The 25,133-nt window shown below is 41.9% G+C and overlaps 1 protein-coding gene across 2 annotated transcripts in view; it reads left to right on the top strand.

Moving 5' to 3' along the window:
• The first annotated feature begins 230 nt into the window (after positions 1–230).
• The window catches only part of tcf7l1b (transcription factor 7 like 1b), a 32,670-nt gene continuing 7,767 nt past the window's right edge, over positions 231–25,133 (top strand). For both annotated transcript variants that reach the window (XM_086174178.1, XM_086174179.1), the window contains exons 1-4: positions 231–1,050; positions 1,208–1,280; positions 1,388–1,515; positions 18,685–18,768. In XM_086174178.1, coding sequence (XP_086030304.1) covers positions 865–1,050; positions 1,208–1,280; positions 1,388–1,515; positions 18,685–18,768 — 471 coding nt within the window. In that variant the 5' untranslated portion in view covers positions 231–864. The remainder of the gene's footprint in view (positions 1,051–1,207; positions 1,281–1,387; positions 1,516–18,684; positions 18,769–25,133) is intronic.

Here is a 25,133-nt window from a genome sequence, read left to right on the forward strand (position 1 = left end):
GTATGGCAGGGAAAGTGTCGTGATCATTTGTTGTGTTTTGTGGTGCGCTGGTGGCTTGGGGGTTAATAATAGCTGATGTGCACGGTGGTGAATGGAGTGTCGGTTTTCAGCGTAAACTCCTCCTCTACGGCCGAACGGGCTGCGCTCCTCTTCCACTTGAACAACCAAATACTTTTCGGGACGCATTCCCCGGCAGCGATGTGGAGGGAAAGAACGATCGCCTTCAGTTGAACTTTTTTTTTTGTTACATTTCTATGGTTTTTTTTTCTTTCTTTCTTTTTTTTCTATATTTTTTTTTTGCGCTTGGAAACAACAAAGCGTCAGTTGAAACTTCGGAACTGCAAAAAAAAAAAAACTCTTCATACTGGCCATCTCGTGTTTTTTTTTTTTTTTTCCTCGAGAAATATCTTATTTTATGGATACTAGATGAAATCCTATTGAGTCGCCTCTCGGGTCGTTTTGGACTGTAGTTTCTGTGGTTCCCGGGCTCGGGGGGAGGAAATCCAGTTCCCCGGCGGTACAAGGAAAGATACACAGGGGCCACAAGTTGTCCGCAGAGACAAAAGTTTTGACAACTTACTGCGCATCGACATTTTCTGTCAGACTATTTTGTCGTTGCTTGGACTGTGGATTATCCGACGACTCGCCATGGACACCGGGATCGGCTTCCGAGGATGAAAAAAAGGGGGGAAATGAGTAGTTTGTTGTAGTTAGCTTATGACTTGCTCGGACTACAACGATCTGATCTGAAGTCGCTCTTGTTCTCTCCCGTTGTTGGTTGTTTTTTTTTGTCGTTTTGTTTGTTTTCTCCCTCGAGATAGACTTATCTTCTCAGTGACTAATAGAAATAAAAAAAAGACAAAAATGCCACAGTTGAACGGTGGTGGCGGCGACGATTTGGGTGCCAACGATGAAATGATATCTTTCAAAGACGAAGGGGAGCAGGAGGAAAAGATATCCGAAAACGTCTCCGCGGAAAGGGATCTGGACGATGTCAAATCGTCGTTAGTGAACGAGTCGGAAAACAACAGCAGTTCGTCGGACTCAGAGGTAAGAAAGCGTTTTTTTTCGGAGAATATTCCCCACAGCACGGCTCGGCGCCGAGAGCCGTTCCTTTTAACCAGTGCTGCAGCCGAGTGTTTCAACAGTTTTCCCTCTCCCCATGTGTGTGTGTGTGTGTGTGTGTGTGTGGATTCTAACCCGTCAGCAAGCGGAGAGGCGCCCCCAAGCCAGAGGAGACTCAGAAAGTTATGAGAAAACGAGAGAATACTTCAGTGAAGGTAAAATAAATGCACTAAAACAAACACCCTTTACACAGTGCGCTCCTGCAGCCCTGTTTCTCCCCACTCTTGCCATTATTAACCCAGACTCTTGTGAATCCCTGCAGCTCTAAGGAGACAGCAAGATGGTGGCTTTTTTAAGAGTCCTCACTATCCAAGCTACCCGTTTCTCATGATCCCGGACCTCACGAACCCGTACCTTTCCAACGGGTCTCTGTCTCCCAGTGCACGAACAGTAAGTGTCCATGCGGATGTTACTCTTTACTTCTTTCTTTCACCCCCTCCTCCCCTCCCATCTCGTCTCCTCCTCCCCTCCAAAAAAACTTTGGACGTGCGTAAAAGTTCCTTGTGCGTTGCCAGACCGCCATATTCCCTCCGAGTGGCCTCTCAAGGAAGACTAACTACTTCTTTGTTCTTTTTTGGGGGATATAAATCGCTCCCTGCCACCCACCCTCCACAAGACCTGCGTTTCGCAACTGCACTAGTTTAGTCGAACTAAATGTTGTTTGACAATTTGCATATCGAAAAAACACACAACCCAAATGCACTCCGTGTTAATTACAGGATTATGGATCATGGAGCCGTGTTTTCATAACGCAGGGCTAACCGCATGCTATCACTAAATCAGCAGTGCAGGACCTTATGATGATGTAAAATCCACTTTGGTGTTACTTTTGGTTGCAGTATTCGTGCAAGATTGCTTTTCTTTTTGAACTTGGCATGAAATGAAACCTGTTTTTTCCCCCAAATGAGAAACAAAGAAAGTAATGGACCCAAGAGTAACAACAATGTAGTACCATGCTTTGACACACATTGGAGGCATCTCACCGCATTGTCCGTGACAGCTGTTTGTTGAGACCTTTTTTTTTTTTTTTTTGGAAAAGTCAACACAAGGTTGACAGACTGGAGTGAGTAGTGAGTGTTCTCGATGCAAAGCTTGCACCGAGTCCCACTTGTTGTCATTTGGTGCGCGGTTACATCACATCGGCCGTCCGTGAGACGTCGGGGATGTGACAGCATTTTCATATGCTTGATTTTTATTCATATCATTAGTTGTTTTCTTATCATTAAGCTGGCATGCTACGAGTATTCCACAGAAATGTTGCATCACAAACTCGGTGAAGAAACGAGTGATAGTTGATGATGTTGTTGTATTTCGATATGTGGAATGCAATGAAATGCAAGCGGGATTATGCAAACTTTCTTGAAATAATTCCTGCTGGAGATTTGTGTTCCTCGGGGCTTGTCCCTCCCCCCACCCCAATCGCCCCCCCCCTTTAAAAAAGTACTTTCGTTAAAGCCTGGCAGGCATCGGACTGAAACCCCCCCTCCTCCTCTCCCTTTTTGTCATCTTTTCACTGTTTCGGGCCCACTCCCCTCGCCTCTCCGTACCTTCCATTCAATTAGAAAGGCGTTAGTTGACCATTGTTATTCTGATCAGTCTTGATGGCTTCATTGGAGGTCTCCATTGGGGCTCATTAACTAAATGGCTACTCTGCTTGTGTTGGGTGATACAACTTGTAGATCGTATTTCGCAATCTCTTGGTTGCGTATGAGTAATCTGACGAAAAAAAAATCGGAGACATATATATGGGGTCTTGACTGAAATAACAGTCCTCTGTTATTTTAGATGAAATTCCAAGACTTTTTGGCAAATGTATGAGAATGTAACAATAGCATTTCTGACTGATTGATTTGAAAAAAAGAAAAAGAAAAAAAATCACGCTTCTTGACTTTTTTTCAGTCTGTAATCTCAGGTGTTGTATTTTCACAAAAAAGAAGACATTTGATTTTAAAAACAGCTGTTTCTCAGGTTTTCCTGTTAAAGAATTAAAAGTAAATCCTCTTCATGAGAAGAATGAGGTCAATGGCACAGATTGAGCTGACTGCATCAATCATCACCATGCTAAGGGAAAGGAGTCAAACAATGGCTGGCATACTTAAGAGATGTCTCAAGATGTCCATATTGCATAGTGCTTGGAGCTTAGTGTGAAAGGAGTGACTTTGATTGATGAGAGGTTTGACTCAGTGCCGTTTTAGACTCCCAAGTCAGGGTTTGGTTTGTTTACACCTGCGGATGAAATTCAATGCCGTTAGATTCACTGGATGACATTTACCAGTGGCTTTCACCGACAAATGAGCTGTGCTGTTAAATTTATTAGGAACACATATGTGCAACATGCTTACTGGCTTGTGAGATAGAATATTCTCCCAGGGTACTCAAATATGTACATCCCATGTGAACCTTGATGAACAAACTGGCCTTCGGGCCCGGGCACACTTTTTGTGTACTGTGAGTCTTGGAAAGCTGTATTGAGACGGAGAGATTGATTTGTAAATGTGTGTAATGTTTTACCTGCGCTACGTGAGCCAGTAATGTCTCTCAAACGGACCATATGAATGATATCAGGTAACAGAATAGTTTGCTTGCTTCTTCCAGTCGAGAGATGCATTCCGATGGATATTCAACAAATATTTTTCATGTTATATGCGCAACAATGCGTGCATGCATGTATAGGGGGCAATCGAGTTCGGCTTCTTTTATTGATTTACAAATCTTATTTAAAGGAGGGCATTGCTTATTCATCCTCTTCATGAAATTAAAAGGACACATGTGATATGTTGCTTCAGAGTTGTCAGTGATTTCACCTCATGATGTGCAACACGATGAAGGATTTAAAGCCCAACTATTCAATTTGGATGTGGCAACCTTATCATGAGCAATGAGAGACAGGCCTACATGGGATCAACGCAGAGTTCCCCCGAGGGCCAAGCATAACTAATTTAAAGCCTGCACAGAGCTGACATTCCGCTGTAATCCACTGAGAGCTGAGGAGGAGGTTTTGTGTATGGAGAGATGTTCCACCAGACTTTAGCCTGCTCTAGGGTGGTGGTTTTCCCAACAAAATCCGGATGACAAATCTAGCCTGATGTTTGTCAATTCACTGATGTAATCATTTGCACATTGTTCCTGTAGTGACAGATGGGTGCCAGATTTAATTGGTGAACATACACTCCGCTTGATGCCATCCCTGACAGCTTCATCAGCACTTTTAGATAACTCTGCAAGCACATCATCATCACCACTAAAGAGTGAAATGCCTCTTGTGTGTGAGAAGTGGCGAGCAAGTGAGAGCGAGGTTAGCTGCACAAATATATCTTCATCAAATACACAGCGGGATTCTCAAACTCTTAAGCATCGTTGTCGAATCGAATATTGTTAGACTTTGAGATGTGAACGGGGACCCTGTATAAGTTTGAACATGTTAGAGGTGACAATAGAATAGCGTGCCTCCCCAGCTCCTTCTTTTTTCCCTTGGTGTTGCTTTTGGCGCTTAAAAATGTGCAGACAAAGAAAAGTCAACATAGACATTGTCCCAGCGAATAATAGGGCCTCTCCCTACATAAGCAAGTGCTGTTTGTGTGGAGGTGTCTTTTCATCGGGATGCTCGCTATGCATTTCATTTTACCTTGGCGCATACATGTGTACTTAGTGTATGTGCACACATGAATACATGTGTGCTGAACATTTGTGTGTCTGTAAGGGTAAGGGGAGGCGGCGATGGCGTGTTCAGGTGAGACTTTGCAACAGAGGGAACAGTGTATCAGCCTCAAATTCTGACAACCCTCAGTGTTGTATTCCACCGCTGCAAGTAATCTGAATGTTAGCGCACAAATATTTTTTCAACCAAGCACTATGTCAACAGAGGTAAGATTTTTCACTGGGCATATGTTTTTAAATAATTTTTTTTTTCTTCAAAGACCAAAACATCTCCAATATTTTAGTTACATTTGTCAATTAAAAAAAAAAAAAAATAGACAGCCACCATATAAACTGCTGCCTGAAGCTTCTCTAAGCTTGAGGAAATTAAATTTGGCCATGTTTTTTTTTTTTTTTTTTTTTTTTTTTAGATATTAAATCATTCAGAGACAGAAAGACTTTTACCCTTAAAAAACTGGGTCATCTCTACTCATGTCAATACAACTGTTTGGAATTTCCCCATCCATATACCCCTTCTTACCGAGTCTCATTTTTGAGAAAATCAAGTTTAGCTATTATTCTTATTTTTCTTGAAAGATTAGAGGTCATTATGAAATTTCACAAGTGTTCCACTTCACATGTCTATGCATGTATAAATCCCTGACTGTGTACACAACTGGAAGTAATATTCTCAAATAATCTGTTGCTTCACTAGCAAGCCGTGGCTTTCCTGCTTGTATGGAAACGCACATTTGCATTTTGTTTTCAGCCAGAGGATGTTCAGGCTCAATGTACTGAAATGGTGTCAGTCCTGGTCTGCATCCTTCTCTCTTTGGTCTCTGTGGAAAGCATGAGCTGGCGTCAATTCCTCCCACTACCCCATAGCCTGCTAGTTCTCTACCTACCCACCCGCCCGCCTGACATTAGAAATTCTGTTTATAGTGCTCTCTGGCTTCTCCAGCACAGGGCCCATCAGGAGCATCTCAGCACCCTTTGAGGAAAGGATAACCAACATCTCCCTTTCTCCTCTCTCCAGCCGCAGACTCCCCATGTTCAGTGACATCAATGAATCCCTTTGATGTGCCAAGATGAATATGTGTGCAAATATGTTTTTATCAATTCATGTGTTTTTCTCATTTGCTATGTTTGGCCAGTGCTTCTGCACAGCTAGGGGGTTTGGTGTGTAGTTTTTCATCGTGTGAAAATGTGGACCAACATGTACTTGTGGATGCTGACACTTTTGCAAAGGTGAACCATTCAAACTCACCTGAGTTCACTTCAGAACCACTTCTTTTATTTAGAGGTGAAACAACTGAAATACCAAGTTCTTTCGAAACATTACCAAATGTTTCAAAAGAATGTGGCTATTTATTGTTGACTGTTCAGGTCATTGCAATGCCTGTTGTCAGTCACTGGCATTGTGGAGGGTCAGTGGGTAAATCGAAGCAGTCAAGCAGGGTGGGGTCCGAGAGCAAGACCGGGATAGAAATTGTGGAGATATGCGCAGCTGCCAGCTATTGAAAATAAAATAGTTTTTGTCAAGGCATTTGGGATCTGGGAAGTGGAGGTCTAAGAGATGTACTCCGCTGTATGTGTGTGAATACCAGATTCGTCATGTCTGTGTTGCGTTATTAACTGGGAGTCAGCAGTCACTGCCGGGGCAGGGGCAGGGTGACACAGAGTTTCTGATTGTCCAGATTAAAAATGTGTGTTTGTATCTGTCCATATACAATATATCTGATATTTTATAGATTTACTACATGATGAGTGGATGATTACGAAATAGTGCTGAATAGTTGCAGCAGGGACGCTAATATCCGAGTGGTAACCGGGGGTGTGTGGTGACATTAAGCTGCACTTGGCTACACTGTGTATGGCTGGTGCAGAGCTGTAATCACACTGTTTTTTGTTTTTTTTTTCACATAAAGAAATGTTTTTTGTCCGTAATTGTACCTTAAACGCTTTGCTCCATGCTAATAAAACGTGATTGTACAGCAGAAAGTAAAAGAAAACGCTTTAAACAGGGTTTCATCAGTCTGGTATTCCAAGCAGCTGTTTTAAGTTTAAGTACTATAGGCAGCAGGAGAGGAACAGAGAAAGAAGGCAAGAGAGAAGATTGTTGATGAGATGTGGTGGTGGGAGCATAAACTGGGGCAGATACGGGTCTTGCTATTCCTTTGCCTGTTATCCTGAGGTGGGCCGGCTTCCAGACCTTGAGGCACTCACTTATCTGAGGGATTCTGTCTCCCACAGAGCACCGTTTCCTCGTCATAGACAATTCTGCCTCGCCATTCCCTTACAGTCACTCCCCGACCGACAAACAGCGGGGGGTTATCAGATCAGATGCACATGTAGCATCAGTACGACCAAGATTCCTATCGGCTTGTTACAGTTCAAATACGGGACATGTACATGCTTTTTCTCTGCACAGACGAGGTTGTAGTGGTCATACTAAATTAATATGTGGACAGACATTCATCCAGGAGGAAGGTTAGCTGACAGAGCAGAGCAGCTGTTCTTCACGTTGAAGTAATAAATCATTTTTGTCTGCTTCTCACCAAGTTTTTTTTCCTCCTGCAATGTGGGAGATGGTTGGTGCCTCACATCTCCCCAGACACATACATTTACAGTTATGTCAACATATTGCAATACATTTTACTGAAAGTAGGCTTGATAGAGCCAGGATGAATGTCAGTGATTTAAGACTAAGAAGACAATAAGTCAAGTGTTACACATAATCCCCTTTGACGAAAGCTTTGCAGCATTGTATTGGTTATATACAGGTTATCTATCACATTTTTCTCGACTTTACCACACCTACCACTGAGAAAGCCTTATCAGCTTATTTTTTTTTGGACTCTTGATCTTGTGGAATCATATTTACTCAACAGCCACAGCTGTAATGTACCTATCTGCCAAAGAAATTAGACCAAAGATGAATCTGAATTATGCAGAGGGTCCCACGACAATGGTAGTGTGTAAATTTCATTATATGTTTGACTCCGCCAAATTTGCCCTTTAGAAATGTATTTATAATGCATGTGGAGTAATAATCAGTGTTTTTTAGCACATTGGTAAACAATCGATTTAGTCACTTCAAAAGTAAGTGAAGTCAAATCAGCAATAACATCAGCCGAATTGGGCAATTAGATGTCTCAAGCCCAGTTTCGAGACATCCAAAATGCGGACCAGCTCATGGACAGCGTGACATAAGCCAGCTGTGAGCGCTGCCTGGAACTCAGGCATTGGCCAGTTTTATATTTTTGCAGTATGTCACATTTTTCAATGGCCAGCTACTTACAACAAATCCTGAACTGTTCTCTCTTATGAAGAAAAAAAAGAAACTTTGCTGTGATAAAAGTTAACTGTCTTTTTAGTTGCAGTGCTGCAAACTGCTCAGAAGGGGGATCGACTGGGATTTAAATAATTTCTGGCTTTCAATGTCTCTACTCTGACGGAAGCTTGGAAAGTATCACATAAGAATTGTACGTTACATATCCTGGAGACCTGATGCCAATTTTTTTCCAAGGGGTTTCTGTGAAATTGGAGAAATACTGTGAAAATACTTTTGAACATGAAATTTCAATGTCTTTTTTTCAGTGAATGAGTGTCAGGGTGAAGGCATGAACATATCAAAACAGTTTGATGAATACATAAGATTTTTGTTCTAATATTGATAAGAGTTTAACCTTTGGGTGCCCCTTCTTCTCTCCGTTACACTCATAAACCAATTGTACTTGTTAAGGAGTCACAATGTTCTGCGGAGCTTCAAATTCAATTTAAGATGAGAACAGACACAAGTCATGTAAAATGTGTGGCCTCCTTATCTCTAACTAGACTTATAGATCCTGTTAGAATGAACAGCAGAAACAGCACAAAATACTGATATGTTGTCATTGGCCACTGCCACGGGATATCAGTGACCTTATCTGCTCGGTTGAGAATGATGAGGTAATGTTCTTGATTAGTTATGAGTAATGGCTGCGGTTAAAGGATGTTGTGCTCCTCAGACACAAGACACCAGTTCGCCTCCCCTTGTGCTCGTCTCAGACGATCAGCGTGATTAGGTTTCTTTGTTTAGTCACTTAATCAGTCGACATGCTGGGGTTGATGTCTTTAGGTTGTACTCCTTTTACAAATGTGTGTGTGTGTAAGAGTAGCCTAGATATTGTGTTGGAAATGAGTGATGGGTAAATAAGAGCAGAATGGCATCTCCATACCCCTGCTGTCATAATCCTACATGTATGTCCATGGGCCGGGTACCAAATCTTTACAAATGTGACTTTTTTCGGCACCAATTTAGAGTGGCTACATCGGAGGAAAAAAAAGAGAGATCTAATCAGCCTTATATGACATGAAATAGGCCAAGGAGCCTTTTGTTTGATTTGTACATGGGTTGGAGGGGCTGGCTATTGGAAATCCCTGAAGCAGGCTTTAGGGGCAGGTCTGATTCTCGTGTGAAATGGGAAGGCTCTATAGCTCTCGGCTGACTTGACTGGGGCTGTATGGGTGTGTTGGCAGGGGGAGCGCCGGTCATGAATAGGGTCTTTGACTACCTCAGACTTGCCCTGAAAAGCAGGACAAAGACCCTAGGGCAATGGCTTAGAGCCTCACAGCTGAGCTACAGAATGCTTGGCCCAGTCTTCCTCCCTCCTTGCCTGATTTAAATACTACAGTGGCTTTCAGCATTCTGTCGATGGAGGCTCACATTCACCATAGCACACTTGCCATCAACTTTTCTCTGTGTCTGCTGTGGATGTAATCCATTGTATATAATCTATCAGGGATGGTGGTGAATATAAATCAGTGTTCCTCCAAAGAAAACTGAAGTTTAGCATCAATGTGTTATTCAACAAAATTTTGTTTGATATGCTCCAACTACTGGCTCTTGTAATCACAACTCTACTCAAACTGACCACCTCTGACTGCTCGATTATTTTTGACAGATCTGTGCGACTCTGCTGAATAAAAAGCCATAAATCTTTTCTGCAAAGTTAATGGGGTTATTTGAGTCCTGTCCAGACACTCTCCCCACAGAGTGTCTAGTTTCAGATGTCACTCAGAGCTTTGTTTGCCCCCTAGGGTGAAGGGTTAGAGGTCAAGGTTCAGGGCCAGTTGGCTGAGTGGTCACAAAAGCCCAGGCTTTCCTCAGCACATCCGATCTCTCTGCACCAGTCTTTACCTACAATGAAGGGATCAATTCTCAACTTTTGTCACTTCTTATTATAATTTAGAATTAATTTTCACACATGTCAAGGTGTAATAGCTTGCAGTCTCACAAAGAGGTCATAAATCTGCTTTCCATTCTAAGGTTTGATTACTTGCATTGTTTCTAAGTGGAAACTTGTGCAGTGCCTTCGTAACACTCCTTGTGTTGGATCAGGTACAATTTATTTTTTTCCAGCTACTGTGCTGGTCTACTATAACTGTAAAAATATTTATATGAAAATATTCCTTAATCAAAATTTCCCAAGATATGTGAATCCAATCAACAACTTTTAAGAATGAAACCTCAGCAAAATGGGAGGAAAAGAACCCCATTCCTTTGTTTCAGACGCCTCTAAGAGTTTTGGACTTGACTGCCGTACCCTCATCGCAGCCCCCACCCACAATTTGAACCTCTCCGTTCTCCACCACCACCGACCAAACATTTCCTCCAGCCAGGTTTATTATGCCGTTTCACGCAGACCAAAATTGCAGCTGCATGGTGAACAATCTGGAGCACATTAGCTCAGGCGCTGTGATTTATAAATTGTTTCTCAGGCCATAAATCCCTGCTGTAATTGTGCACAAGCACCTCACTCCTTCAGTCACTCCCCCTTTGCTCTCTCTCTCTCTCTCACTCTCTTTCTCGCTCTCTCTCTTTCTCTTTCTCTTTCTCTCTTCTTGTCTTTTGCTCAGTCGCTCGATCTGAGTAGCTTACAGTTCTTGGGTTTTAACACTAATTGTTTGCAGAAGTTTGCAGTTTGGATGGAGTAAAAGTTTGAGGCATAGCCTTTTGGTTTATTGAAACAAGTCTTCATGAAAGACAAATTCTCCTACTTGCATGCCTTTTCATGAAGGTTTTCTGTTGCATGGTGTAAGTTTTCATGTCCAAATTGGAATGTGAGCATTTTTGTTCAACATTCTGTAATTCTGGATCATGCTCTGCATTCTTGAATCCAGTGTAGTAGTAAGGGCCCTCTACTAAAGTATATCCCTGAAATCTGATATTTATAGCAACCCCTGATCATAATCACCTTGACGTTCTCATTAGATTCTATTGAAACTGAAAGATAGCAGCTGCTGTATGTATTATTTTAAAAAGCATGTTTGGCCTTGGCCTCCCTTAGGCCTGCTTCTTGTTATGGAGCTATTTAAAGTGATTGGATGTTTATTCCTACAAAAAAATTCTCTCCTCTTAAGCTGTGTTACAGGTTATTTGTCAGTATTGACAAATTCAAACCGTATACACTTAAGTTAGATTCAAGAGTCCCTTTCTCAAAGTGGACCTCCTGACTTGTGTTGTGGCTGCTCCAATGCTTTTTCACTCCTCAAAAATCTTTCTTTCTTTTTTGCTCAAGAATGTATACGTTGCAAAGTTTCAGATGTGGAAGATGAGCGTAGGACATGAATGTGGATTGAATTTATAGCCAAACCCAATGCTCAACATGATTTAGAGCTCCGTATTACATGTGCAGTATGATGAGAATGAAGCCTCTAGGTTGCAGACTCTGCAATGACTTTTACAAACGTTACAGGTATAAAAATGTTTTGGAGTCTGTCCAGACCTCCCTGCAGTCTGCTGACAATACGCATAACTAATCCTGGGGAATGTCATGGTAGTAAGTTGTGCACTGTTTGTTCACTGTAGAAGGATGAGTCCAAGTTTGAAAAATGTTTTGTCAGATCCTATGTAATGTATAGATCACATAATGTCTATGTTTTTCCCACCACTATAACTCAACTGTTTTTTTTTTTGTTTTGTTTCATTTGCCTGCCGGGATTGTAAAGGAAAAAGAAGGATACTCCTTGCATTTGGAACATATGGCAATTGTATTTTTTAATTTAAGTTGTAATTTTTTCATCTTTTTGTTGCCATCCAGTAGACAGTATCTGTCTCCTGCTAAGAATTCTCTTCAGAATTATTCTCTGCATACAAAGTCCGAGTGTCAGAGCATACCTGTGGCATGTGAATGTGTTTGTTTGAGTAGGACAGAGCTGGAGTGCAGGTGGTGGGGCAAGCAGAGCAGTGTTGGAGAGTGGGGTTAGCGGTGGGGTGATAGGGATGTCAGGTAGTAAAAACTGAGATGAGGCAGGGCCCCACAAGTCTGCAGGCCTGGAGATTTGTACTCACACTCAGAGAGCAAACACAGGAGGCATCTGCAGGCAGCTGTGTGCATGGGGGGGGAGGGGCTGCTGCTGAGGATAGGGGGGTTGGGGGGGTGGGGCTCGGTGGTGTTAGGTGGTAGTGAGGAGAGGAGGGGATGGTGGTGGGGCGGTGGTGGGGTACTAGCAGAGTGAACACAATCAGCCTTCTGTTTTCATAAGACTTGTGGTATGTGCGAGCAGAAACAAATGTGTTTAATTTAGGCCCTTTCTTCTCCCTTGCCTTCTCCAATATACCCACTTATGCCCACCTCGGTATTTCAAAACTGACTTTTTCCCGTCAAGATGCCTCTCTGGTGCTCCTGCCTCTTGTCAGCTGCTCTTAGGAAGTTTTTTTTTTTTTTTTTTAAAGAAAGCCAAGAAAAGTACAGAGAAAAAAAGAGACAATTGTGCACTGTGCCATGTCAGAAAAAAAGGCAGCTGATACACTGAAATGCACAAAAGTACTCTTGTGGGCAAGGGTGTAAATATTTGTCCGCAATTTCTGTTAAAAGAAGAAAAAGAAGATTCATTTCCATATAATCAACAGTGTGGAGTAATTACTGTGCAGCATTGTTTTCAATGTGAGGTTGCATACTGGACTTATTATTGCCTCCTAAAAGCATTGGCAGGAAACGCCGTATTATATTGGTAACCCATGCTGTCTCCAGTTAATTTGTGTTCGGCCATAAATGAAAAATTCTGATCTCACTTGTGTGTCATTGGCAAAGATTCGAATGCACACCTACGGACGACACAAGCGCACTCTCTCTGAGTCGGGCTTTACTGTAAACATCCAGTGAACCACTATAACCACCCTGTGCTCTGGAGTTAATTATAAAGACGTTTACGGTTCTGAATTTCAATGAAACAAGGCAAGTCCCCAAACAATAAAAAGCTGTGTTCCTGTGAGACTGGACAAACAATGCCACAGGACAAAGTGGAGGGCTGCATTTTGACATCGGAGGTGTAGCCTGTCTTGACATGAGATCGTGTTGACATTAAGTGGTGGGGGTCATGATTGAAGGCAGATCTCCCAGGTACAGGAAACCACATAACTGACTTCTTATCATGGACTTAAATAGCTTCTCAACCCCCTTCCAGCCTTTATGAGATGGTTTTGCTCTTAACAGATGCATAATTATTTTCTCGTGTGTCTAATTATACAGTGAGTTTTATATAACCTCTATTGTTTTCTGTAATAGTATTACTCACTTATTCCTACCTTCAACCTCACGTAAAGAGCTTTCCTTGAATTGAAAATATTTGAAATGACCCAAAAGTCAACGAGACCAAGTAAGAACAATGGATACTTCATTTAGACACATACGAGCCTAAAGGTAACACTCTATAGCCATGGTACAGGAAGTAATAACTCTGGATCATGTCATACAAAAGGAAGAAAAAATCCTTAAAGAGTTGCCTAACTTGCAAAATGCAAACTCCTGCTGAAGTCGCAAACTAATAGGGTTAGAATGTTCAAGAAGCTGCTGGGGGTTGGGAGGGGGGTGCTTTGGCCTTGAATTCTGTTCAAGCCGTTTTACGACTGAAAAGGCAGTCAACTAACTCCCGGGCTTTTTGAAATGAAGCCAATTTGCGGGGCAGATTGGCTTTGGATTAAATATGCATGAGCAGTCGCACAGAAGTTAAAGTTCAGTCCAGGGATATATGTTATCTTTCACGGAAAAATTTAGCGTGATAGACTTTTAAGCATGACACTGTGTGCATTACTTGACTTTGAAAAGACACACCCTGTGATCGCCTCATCCACGGCGATAGATGGAGCTGCGTGAAGTGTCTAACCATCTTGAAAATCTTGGAAAAACCTTGACACTGCGGTGGAAGGACCTCCCTCACACTGCCTCCCCTCTTTACTCTCCTCTCTCCCTCTTCGCACTAATAGTTCTTTTGTGTACAAGAGCATGTTAAGAGGCCAATGAGCCTGGCCTTAATAGGCCACGTTACCATAGAAACCAGAGCACTCTGGATGTCTGACCTTTGACCCAGTTTTTTACTGGCTGTGAATAAGAGTGCAGGACAACCAACCAGGTCACAATGGAGGCCCAGCAAACTGAGGGAGTGTCCCTGACATAGTCACTTAACTTCATTCCTCTATGGGCTAATGGGCACTTCAAATGTGGTCGCCATTAGCAGTATGCTATCTCCACTGCAAGGCTGTGGGCTTGTCAGGATTAGTATAACTATGAGTCTGTGCTGAGTGACAAGCCGAATAAAGGGAGAAAACTACTTCCTGTAGTCCAATGGGTACCCCTTTTTAAAATGTCTTGTCAAATCACAGATTTTTTTTTTTATATCGCATCCAAATAAAGTGTGAAGAAGAAACATCAAAACGAGGCCGTGGAATGAAAATGACCGTGGAAATGTTTTAGATTTGTCCGAAAAAAAAAAAAAAACCAAGTCTACTTTTGTCAATTAAAATGGTCCTGTTGTTTCTTTTTGTACATTCTTTCTAGATAGTCTTAATAAATAGTTTCCTCTCTCGCTAATCTACTTACTTCACAGTGGATAATAGGACATGGCTGTCGTTCAGAAAAGCTGTAGCCAATAGGGCAATGCGGGTCTGACCAGCTGAGCTGCCTGTCGTTTCCCCATCAATTACACACTAATTAGCACAATGACTGCCGAGGTTTGCTTAAGAATTGTCAGTGTAATTGCCTATAATGTTGGCAAACAATAAGTCTTAATGCAAACTATGAGACAAGGCGGGGGCTTACTTATCACATTGTCTTTTGTCTTGAGAGCTTTAATTGTGTTTCAGGCATAGATCAGGTTTAGGTGTCAATGGCCCCGCATGAGCAGGTGATATCAGCACAGCGAACCAGGGAGGGACTGTTGTGTAGGGGCATGACAGGGGTATTGTCTGAAGTTGCTGTTCATATGGGCAAGGGACGGTAATTAACACCTCAGCCAAACAGCAAGCTGTGTGGGCCATTTGTTTTCTGTTGGGGGGTAAAAGAAAACAATGGGGAGGGGTTCTCCACACAGTGGGTGATTGACATTATCTGCTGCAGCGATCCGTGGAGGCATTCCTGCTGCTATGCTATTCACTGCAAGTTAGGCAAAGCCATTTCACAAGCGCGAGGCCTCGTCTGAGCTGCCACTTACACACATTCACTCTTTTGTTTGTTGTTTGTCTTTGTCTGATTGAATTTTAGCTCCACAGAAGTAAGCATTGCTGTGTTTTTGATTTTTTTTTCATTTCACCGCACGGCTATTTAAGTGTTGCCGATTTTAAACAATTATAGATGTAATTATGTAGTAAGTCCCTGGTTACTTGGCTTTTTTTTTTTCTTTCCAGACTGAAAGTCTTTATGTGTGAAGTTTCAGCCTGAAGTCACAAAGTTTCTGTCCCCTTGGCAGAGTGCGTGACTTAGTTTGACAGCAAATGTCCAGACATCTGTCTCTATTCTGTATTCTGATGTTGGCCTGCAGAAGAGCACAACACACTTCAGAGATGACAAAGACTCTTGGCAGTGTTTTTCTTCGCTGTGTGAGAGCAGTGTAACAATTACAACCCAGCTCTGGCAGGCCACATGCCCCAGAGCATATGTTGCATTCTCTCTGTTCAAAAAACCAAAGGACTCCAGTGTAGCTTTTTGGAAAATTTCAGGGGCATCTCTGCCACCTTTGTTGCATCTGGGTCCCGTAAAAGTAGCACATTCTACTGATGTCTATTCTGAGTGTTGGACGCATCAGGGAATGTTGGAAGACAAGTAGAGGCGCTCTGAAATTGGATCAGCAAAGCTTCGCTTTATTTACACTTTTTTTTTTCATTACTCCATCCGATTCTAAGTGCCACAGCTTCCAGCTACTGCGCCGACAGGCATTGCGATGGGCCACCACCATATGTTTGTTGAAACTGCGGGTGATGTGCTGTCAAAAGTTAAAAGTGGGAAGTAACAATTACTTTGTCACTTTCCCTTGCTGTGGTTTTTGTTTTTTTCTCTTTTAAATATATTTACAGGCATTTTGTTTTCACTGACATTGCACATCTTAACAGAAATATAATTCTAACCTCTTACAAGTGTATGAGTTATTATTTTAATCAGATGCTGTTATAATTATTATTTATTTCTCATAATTAAGCCCCTTTTCAACAGCCAGACCATTTTCATTGTTTTCTGTCATCAAAATATCAAATAATCAAAAAATTGATTTGTCATGAAAATAATCAACTCTAAATAGTGACAACCATCAAAGCGACAATTTCGAGTGAATTTCAACGCTGTAATTTCCCATTTTTACTTTAAGTGACAGTTTACATGCATATTCACTCGATATCTACAAAATGTCTCTTAACTTCTTTATCCTTTTTCACGATTCCCTTCAGGGGTCGCCACAGTGAATCAACCTTCTCCATCCAACCCTATTCTCTGTATCCTCTTCTCTCACACCAACTAACTTCATCCCCCCTTTCACTACATCCATATGTCTTCTTTGTAAACGTCTCTTAACACAATCATTTAATTCAGTAAGTAGTGACACTTTCTAGCTCTAATAAGTTTACTCTAGATTCTGTTAAAAGAAAAGATTCCATGCCATGACGTGCCGGCTCTTGTTCTGTTGGTATTTCGACAGTTTTTGCAGAGCAGCTCAGCCCACAATTCGTTTTGTTTCCTTCGGCAAATAGCATACACGGACACTCTCATATGTTAGTGAGGATGTGTTGTATTCTGGGCAGATAAAGGCCAAGCTGATAATGTGACAGCGTGAGACTTGCAATACCTGGTTGGCTGGCACTGGATGTGTGTGAACATTTGTTCCACAGGGCACACTGGCAATTAAAAGAAAAGTAGGCGCACAGAAAAAAAAATGCCTCAGGGCAGGTTTCTCAGTCTTGGCAGAAGCTGTCAAATCAGGGATGGATTGGTGTAGGAGAGTCGAGGTGGGCACGGCTGGGCTACACCAAATGCTCACAATAGTGCTTGTTTCATTTGTGGAAGGACTCATGATTGACATAGATTAGACAGGGGAAACTGCATTGTTTTGAATTTTTACTCCTGAGAGGAGCATTCATTAGGCACCATGCACACAACAGTGTAAAGTTTCAATAGGGAGCTAGCAGCCTCTAAAAGTAACTGCCTCCTGACAGTTGTATGGACTTGGGCCCATTAGTTGGAACCTACGATTCAGCTTTGCACAGTATAGTGAAAATGAAGAGGGCTGATGTCAAGAATTTCCCCCCTTTTCGAAGGGAAAAAAAGGGTCCCCCTTCCCCCTGCCTCGGTACTCTGTTGGACCCCAGCTGTCAGGAAACAATACCCTCTGCCTGCTCCGACAAACTCATTCCTGAAAATGTTTTTTTTTTCTCCCTGCTCTCCCTTTTCCCCCTCCTGCTATAATGTCTTTTCCATTTTTAACCCACAGCAATCCAAGCTTCCTTCCTCCTTACAAACCGTGTGATGAATGAAGTTTTAAAAATCCACCACTGAATGCATGACTCCTCCATTTTGCTTATTTCTCATCATTTATCCTGCACCAACCTCTGAAAAGCAAAGAATGTGTTGCATACATATACATACATTTATTATTTCTTTATTTAACTTTCAGCCTGTTCATTTATCAAATGTTTTAAGTTTGACAATGTCAAAAGTGTTTGAGCATGGGAGTTTGGGAATATAATGCCTTTCCAATAAGAATTATCATACACATTGGAGAATGATAACAATGGATGAACTTTGAGATTGTTTGACCACCTATTACAGAGGGTATTTACCACTCTTAATACTGACCCAAACAGGACGTATATAATCCTTGACAATCCTCATATGTTTCATATGTTGTAACTTATGATATAAAATACCATTTTAATTAATTTGAAATTGCACTAGGGAAAAAAAGCATGCATGAGTTGCTATATCCGGTATTTAAGGTGATTCATAAACCAGATGTTTGAGCCGTGCTATTGGAGCCCTGACTTCATGCTATCTCGATTGCTCGAGGACAAAAAAAAGGCAAGTTTTTTGTGTAGGCCAGTAAAACTATTGAATTCACAGCTCTTACTTCATGGCAAAGTTAGCAGAAGTAATACAAGTTTGTGACAAGTGACAAAAAGGAGCGAAAGCAAACAGTTACACAACTATCTGATAACTTTGATACATGTGTGGAAAAATAATGATTCTGACAGAGGTGGGACGAGATTTGTTCAGGTCAAAAGGCCAGAACAATCGAGGCAGATAGCAGTTTGCCTCAACTCCCCTGCTCAACCATTGGCTTCACTGTGGATGGGGCTCCCTTCCAGCTGTCTCACTGCTCAGCGATGGGCATCCACAGCTGGTCTCTTGTTTTTCCTTGACAAACGGCAATTTCAACTTCCACCCGTCTGTTGTGTTCGCATTGCTCCCTCTCCAGAACTCGCTGTCAGACTCAAGCAGCAAACATGGGGTTGCTGCAGGTGTCCGGAGGTCATTGCAAAGCAAAAGCATTTCGCAGATTATCACATTTTTCTCTTTGTTCTTTGTTCAGTCTTTCCTATTTGTGTAAAATGATGTTGTTTTTTTTTCCAAATTGACTTTTATAGTTGATACATGAATCTCTTCTAATTCTCATCCGTAGTACCTGCAGATGAAATGGCCTCTTTTGGATGTCCCTGGCTCTGCAGGTCTCAAAGACTCCCGCTCACCAACCCCGGGCCATTTAGTAAGTAGACACAAACACTACAGCCTGCATGTCTTGATCAAGATGAGGGATTTTTTTAAAGTTCAAATCTAAGAGAAGTCTGACTGCTCAGATGTAATGAATCCAGATTATACACTGCAGTCACATGTGTCGGGTTTCAGGAAGATTGAGCAAAGCAGTGTCTCAGGAAGAATGAGCAAGTGCTGTGTTTGAGAAAGCAGTGTGGGAAGTAAAGGAGGCAGAAAATCACAAAATCCGGTGGAAAGGCACACCAATAGTCCAATAGTGCTTGAAAAATTCAGGCATTTTCAGATCAAGAAACAACCAACATTTTACCTCTGTATAATTTGGAACTAATAAGACATTTCCTCCAGGCTACAGCCTTTGGGACATTAACCCAATTATCAAACAAATTGTCCAACCTTAATGTGAGAATCCATTTACTGTGAGTAAAATGAATGCTTTAATCAAACTATCAGCTCTTCACAATAATGAAATTATAGTGTGCATTTAAATTTACTGTTTCACACACATCTGTCTGCATCTACCTTCACGAACCCTAGAGCACGTACAGGACAACTGCTGAGTCGTCTGTCTGTTCTCACCACAGCAACTCTGTCTTGTCCATAAAACTATCAAGTTTGAACCTATTTACCGTTCTTGAACTTTAGCGTGTAGGTGTGAACTAGTCACAGTGGTGTCTCACTCTGGTTAGACAATGCGGAGCCTCCGCAGACCTGTTTGGTTTGCGGTTGTGCTGTGAAACGTTGGTCCGAAAATATTTTTCGTCGCTCAAATTTTGCATGAAGTTCTGAGCATCTATGTAGACCCTTACTTGTTTGATTATATCAGGATTTTTAAAATGAATTTTTTTTCAGATGTGGGATTCATGCTATGGATGGAAGTGAGAGCTGCTTTTTAGTAATGAAACCGCTGTGATTGTCTCTTGTCCTTACTTCTCGGCTGGAGGTACAGGCTGACTTTGTGGTTGATTTGCTGCGTTGTAGAATCATGGCGATGCACATGAAAGTTCTCAATTTGCAGAGTGAAACTTGTGAAAGTGTTTGTTTCTATGACAAACAAGTTAATACAAACAACCCTGACCTTTTACTGACCTGTTAGTTTTTCTTATTTATACCATATCGACCTTGTAATGTATGGACCGAGAAATGATTTTCATCACTTAATGACAGGAACCACTAGGCCTGGCCAATAGAACTGATCTTTTTTACTGTAAAATTGTTTTTTAAAAATATTTTCGTCAAAGTTATTGATCTGGGAAGTTCGAATCCATCAAACATATTTACAATTCCATTTGATTTCCCTCTATTCTGTGATTATGCTTTATAAAAGTCCGCTTATTTTTAAACTTAATAAATCCTATAACAGACACATTATTAGTGGACTGTTCAGTTATCTATGATCAATCAAGAAAAATGACTTTTGTAGGAAATAAAAAACAACTGCTCTGAAAACACTTTCATTTTAACAGACATCAAGATGGTAGTTCATTCAGAGAGCACCAGCTTTTCATTCTGTGAACTGAAAGAGGAAGTGGCCATGCTTGACCTGCATCCAGGGGGGCATTTGATGTGTGGTGGAAAGCTCTAATACTGCATACCCTGGGCATAGAAGACAGAAAGTGGAAAACCCTGCAGTGTCCATACCCCCCACTCTGGGCTAGGAGCCCACATGCCCCTCTGGTGTGCTGCCTCTGACAGGGAGCCAGGCTGATTATGTGCTCATTACTCCAGCCGAGGATAGAGGGAGTGGGAGGGTAGCAGCAGGCTGGCTCCCCAGGCCTACAGGCTCCCCAGGCCCCAACACTGCACTAATGAGAGCAGGGGGAGCGGATGGGCACACACGGGGGGCAGGGATTACTGCCCAGGGCTAAGAGAGAGACCTGAGGAAAGGCAGCAAAGAGACACCAGTAGGAACTCCTGAAGCAGACCTGTACCCAAAGGCTGACATTGTTGTGTTTCTTAATGGACTAGCATGGTTTGACTTTTTCCAGGCTCATGAAAGTCCCAAGTTATTCTGTGCTTGTCAGCTAGTTGTAATTTAAGCTCGCCGATAAAGTTTGGTCATGTATTCGCTAAAAACTTGCTCAGCGGAGTGTTTGTGGAAATGAATAAATCCCTCTGTGCATATTTAGATTTTCTCAATTATCTTGTGTATCTATCGTTGACTACAGAGATCATTGGAATTCTTATTTGTGTAATCAAATTGTCTTTGCTCTGCGTCTAATTCTAGCCATGTGCAACATGGTAACAGGAAGTCTTATCGAAAATGTGATTTTTAGTAGCATTGAAAGTCAGTGGAAAGGCCGTCCTGCCACTGTGCAGATTGCGTCTGTAAGGCCTGTATGCTAATCAGAGCCTCCTGGCCCAAGAGCCTCAATTATTCAACAGACAGGTTTGTTTAGCATTCAGTTGGTATTGCTTTTAGTAGGGATGATGGTGGTGGTGATGGGGGGGCGGCTGGGAAGAAGGGAACAAGTTTTTTTTTTAACATACGAAAACATGCAAATGCACGTGTGTCCACATACACACACTCACACCTGTGCGCAAGCTCAAAGACACACACACTCAGACACAGGTCCAGAACCTGGATGCCCCCGTATCAGTGTAGAGGGGGTTGCCTCTTCATGAATAAACATCAAAAGAGCTGCAGAGCCAGGTGATGCAGTATGAGGAACTTGTCACCCCATCATTGGTGGCTATGCCGGGCCAAAAAGGAGGGGAGAGAATAGGGAGGTGGTGCTGCTGTCTGAATTATGTGTGCTCGAACTGATCTTCAGCAACACACTTATTCACAGTCATTACAATTGAGTTGATAATGATGTCGCTGCATGACTGAGGTCATTCAGTCACTAGCTGTAATTTGACCAGAAGGCCGTCTCTCTTTGTCAGTACTCGCTACTGTTATGCTGAATTAAAAAGAGCTTTTACTCTTATATGAGGTAGAACTAATCAAAGGACTTCCCCATCACTTATCTGATAGCATTTCATTCAAATATGGGCAGATATTTACTTGACAGGAACACAAGAATAATCCTCATTGTTCAAAACATGTATCAGTGCCAAGTCTAATCAAGGCAACAAGGGGGCAGGTCCTACCAGCATGTCATAAGTCACTTAGTCAACACATTTTTAAGGTGAATTGCAGTAGCCTGGTCTAGAGCAGCATTCTTTGAATGGCTTTTGTTTCTCTGTATCCAGCGAGGATATACTTGCTCAACAATTTTGACCTTCACAAAGGTAATGGTATTAACTATAAAGGATTTGGGACTTTTTTGACGTGAAATGATACATGTATGTAACTCAAACCAGTTTTCTCTCAACTGCCCCTACTGGGAAACTGAGGATTTTTTTTCACTTTGCATCAGGCAGTGAAGAACCAGGATCCATCATGAAATCAAAGGCTTCAGGAGGACTGAACTGAATACTGATCCAGGGTCTGCAGTCCTGCTGGGCTACTGCAGAAACAAGATCCTCCTCAGAATAGAATAAGGAACTAGTGCCTTGAATTCTGTCAAATGAACAGATTTGGATACAGGCAGACTGTAATAGTTTGAGATTTGAATTATCACTGATAATGATTATAGTGGCAAATGTATTCGAAAATTTATTAGAAAGTGTGTTTGCTTCCTGACTAAATTCTGATATCCATCTATTTTTTCATTCCACCTGATGGTGACTACAATAATATGACGGCACTCAATGCTTTATGATTATAACCTAGGATATTATGCCATTGACCTCTTCACAGGCGATGACCAGATGTAAAGTGCACGTTGTCTGTGATGAATGGCATAGTTTTGGAGCGGTTGATTTTAAAGACATGCGACACGGTCAGTCCCCTCTCACGTCCGCTTCCTGTTGGCGTTGACAAACAAGGCTTGGATTTCTCAGCATGCCAGGCATTCTTTTCAGCCTGTCTTTCCTGGAGTTTTGAAAGGCCCGTGAGCCTCCCACCCACAATCGCCAAGCATAAAGACACACAAAGCTGCAGGGTTATTCAGTTTGTTCTAAGCTCTCTTCCCCATCGGCTGTTTGCCTAGTAATTCAATTCAGATGTGCAGGATCCAAAAACATGTTTGCTTGAATGAAATCCACCCCTCCACCCACATTGACCAAGGACTGTGCTTTTCTTAGCGCTGGTCCAAGTTGAACAGCCAAGTGAGGTACTGCCACCTCGGCCTTTTTAGCTTCAAACCCCTTAAGAGACAGACATCTTTTCTCCTGACCAGCTCAGCAAGTTTTTGCTGTGTTCTCCTCAGAACTTTCTTTTATTATCACTCAACTCAAATCATTTTAGCACCACTCTGGCGTGTGTTTACTTTTTAAATGAGTGTTACGCACCGCCACAGACATTTTTACAGCACACACATCTATAAAGGGCATGATTTCTGTCAATGCATATACCATCTGGTTCCAGGTTGTCTGTTATCTGTCCTATCACATACTGTAGATGTTGTTTATATTTAAAACCTGGCTCATATTCCGTGTGGTTTCCTTTTAACACTTTGCATGTGGGTCATGAAAGTGTATGAAGCTGCCATGGGAGAAATAACCTCTTTACACAGAGGAGATTAATGAAGCCACTGATACATAATTTTTTAATTTTGAGAAATGAGTGAGGTAAATATCAATTCCTTTCAAATACACTCAACAGGAGGGGTTGAATGATATAATTTGATATGAACAGATATTCACAAGTGTTATTATTTTGAAAGGAGGAATTTACATGACAACCATCGCCATCCCTTATGGACAAACTCTGGAAGTTAGATAACAGGTTGGAATAGTTTTACATATGTGCAACACGATAGCGCCGTTTTTTTTCCACATTTTGTCTGACTGCTGAGCTCAAAGGCAGCATGGAGTTGAAGCTGGTGCTTTCAAACTTAGAAATATGTTTAGAGCACACGATTGGTGTATTCCAGAATATGAATTATTCATAGGCATCATTTCAAATTCTCACTGAACTGCTTCCCAAAATGTGTTGGCACCCAGGTCTAGAGGTCTCAAACATCCCTCACAATATAGGGAAAATTCAGGCATATTGTACACGAAGTAGAACAACAAAGTACAACTCAAATATACATGACATGCGGGACCTGGGATTTCTACCCTGTAAATCAACAATATTTCTGCCTTGAAGCTTATCAAAGGCTTTTCTTTGTTGTATGCAAAATTGTATTTTCAACTGCACTTAAGTGATGACCTTAAATGCTCAAGGTCTGTAAAAACCAAAAGGGTCTGGGGTAAAGTGATCTTAATATAGCCATGTTTAACACCAGTAAATATTTTCCTCTCTCCAACTGGCATTACGAGAATCAAAGTGCGCTTTAGACATTGGAGAAACCAATTTGCTGAAGATTTAAAAGGAGGAAAAGGCAGGACTTTCCTTTAAAAGGTAGCAGAAAAAAAAGCACGGTTAAGATTTGGAACAATTCTAAGCAGCGTGAAGCAAGAGAGTGTACAAATGTCTCAATGCAAACCTTGTTCTCCAGCAGACCACGTTGGAGAGACGAGAGGTTGAAAAGGGGGTGGGGAGGGATATTGAAGAAAGGTTAGTCTGGAGGAACAAGACTCCTTTCTCCCCCCCACCCCCCCACCCCCATCCTTGACCCTCCCATGTGACAAGTTGAGCCAACAAGTACTCTATTCAGCAGGCAGCCAGGGGAAATGACTGCTAGGCTGAGCATTGCTTAATGAAAGTAGGGACGCTGGTTGTTATTATTATCCTTATCCTCATCGAAGTCGTAATGCCAGTCAAATGCTGTATCTATACGATTCCATTGTTCGCAAAATTCAGATGAAATGGCTTCGAAAGCCATGCAATTAGTTCCAAGTATAAACAATGTCATGTCCGGACTTTGTGGTCTTCAACACCTGTGTTAAGTTATTCTGAATTTCAAGAGCTTGTGTAACATTGGGGTCACATGCAGCCCAATGTGCCAGTATAATCCAGCCATGTGTGTGAATATCCCATATTTCCTTCAAAGGACTTCTGTCAGACTGTGGAACATGATGTCTCCAGTTGTTTATCAGTGTGAAGTTTACCTTAGCCCAATTGTGTTTGTTTGTGTGTTGCTGGTGTGACTTTTGGACTTGCTGGCACTGTTGTTTTCCTAGTCCGACTGAACAAACAGTTCTTTTCTCAGCTAAATGACTGTAATGGTCTTGGCATGTGTCTGCAAGGCTTTTTAGTGTTCCTTGGTGCCGGTCCAGATTGCATCAGAGGGCCGGTCATACACACAAACTGCGATGTTTACCATGGACTTTCACAAATAACGGCCCGTTTTTTCAGAGAATGTCTTGGAACAATGGCCATCAGAAGTCAAATGCAGCACACAAAATGGGAAAACAATATCTTAA

This window comes from Fistularia commersonii, chromosome 26 (assembly GCF_037954325.1).
Source record: "Fistularia commersonii isolate RoL2024-O1a breed Wild chromosome 26, RoL_Fcom_v1.0, whole genome shotgun sequence".
In the NCBI taxonomy this organism is placed as follows: domain Eukaryota; kingdom Metazoa; phylum Chordata; class Actinopteri; order Syngnathiformes; family Fistulariidae; genus Fistularia; species Fistularia commersonii.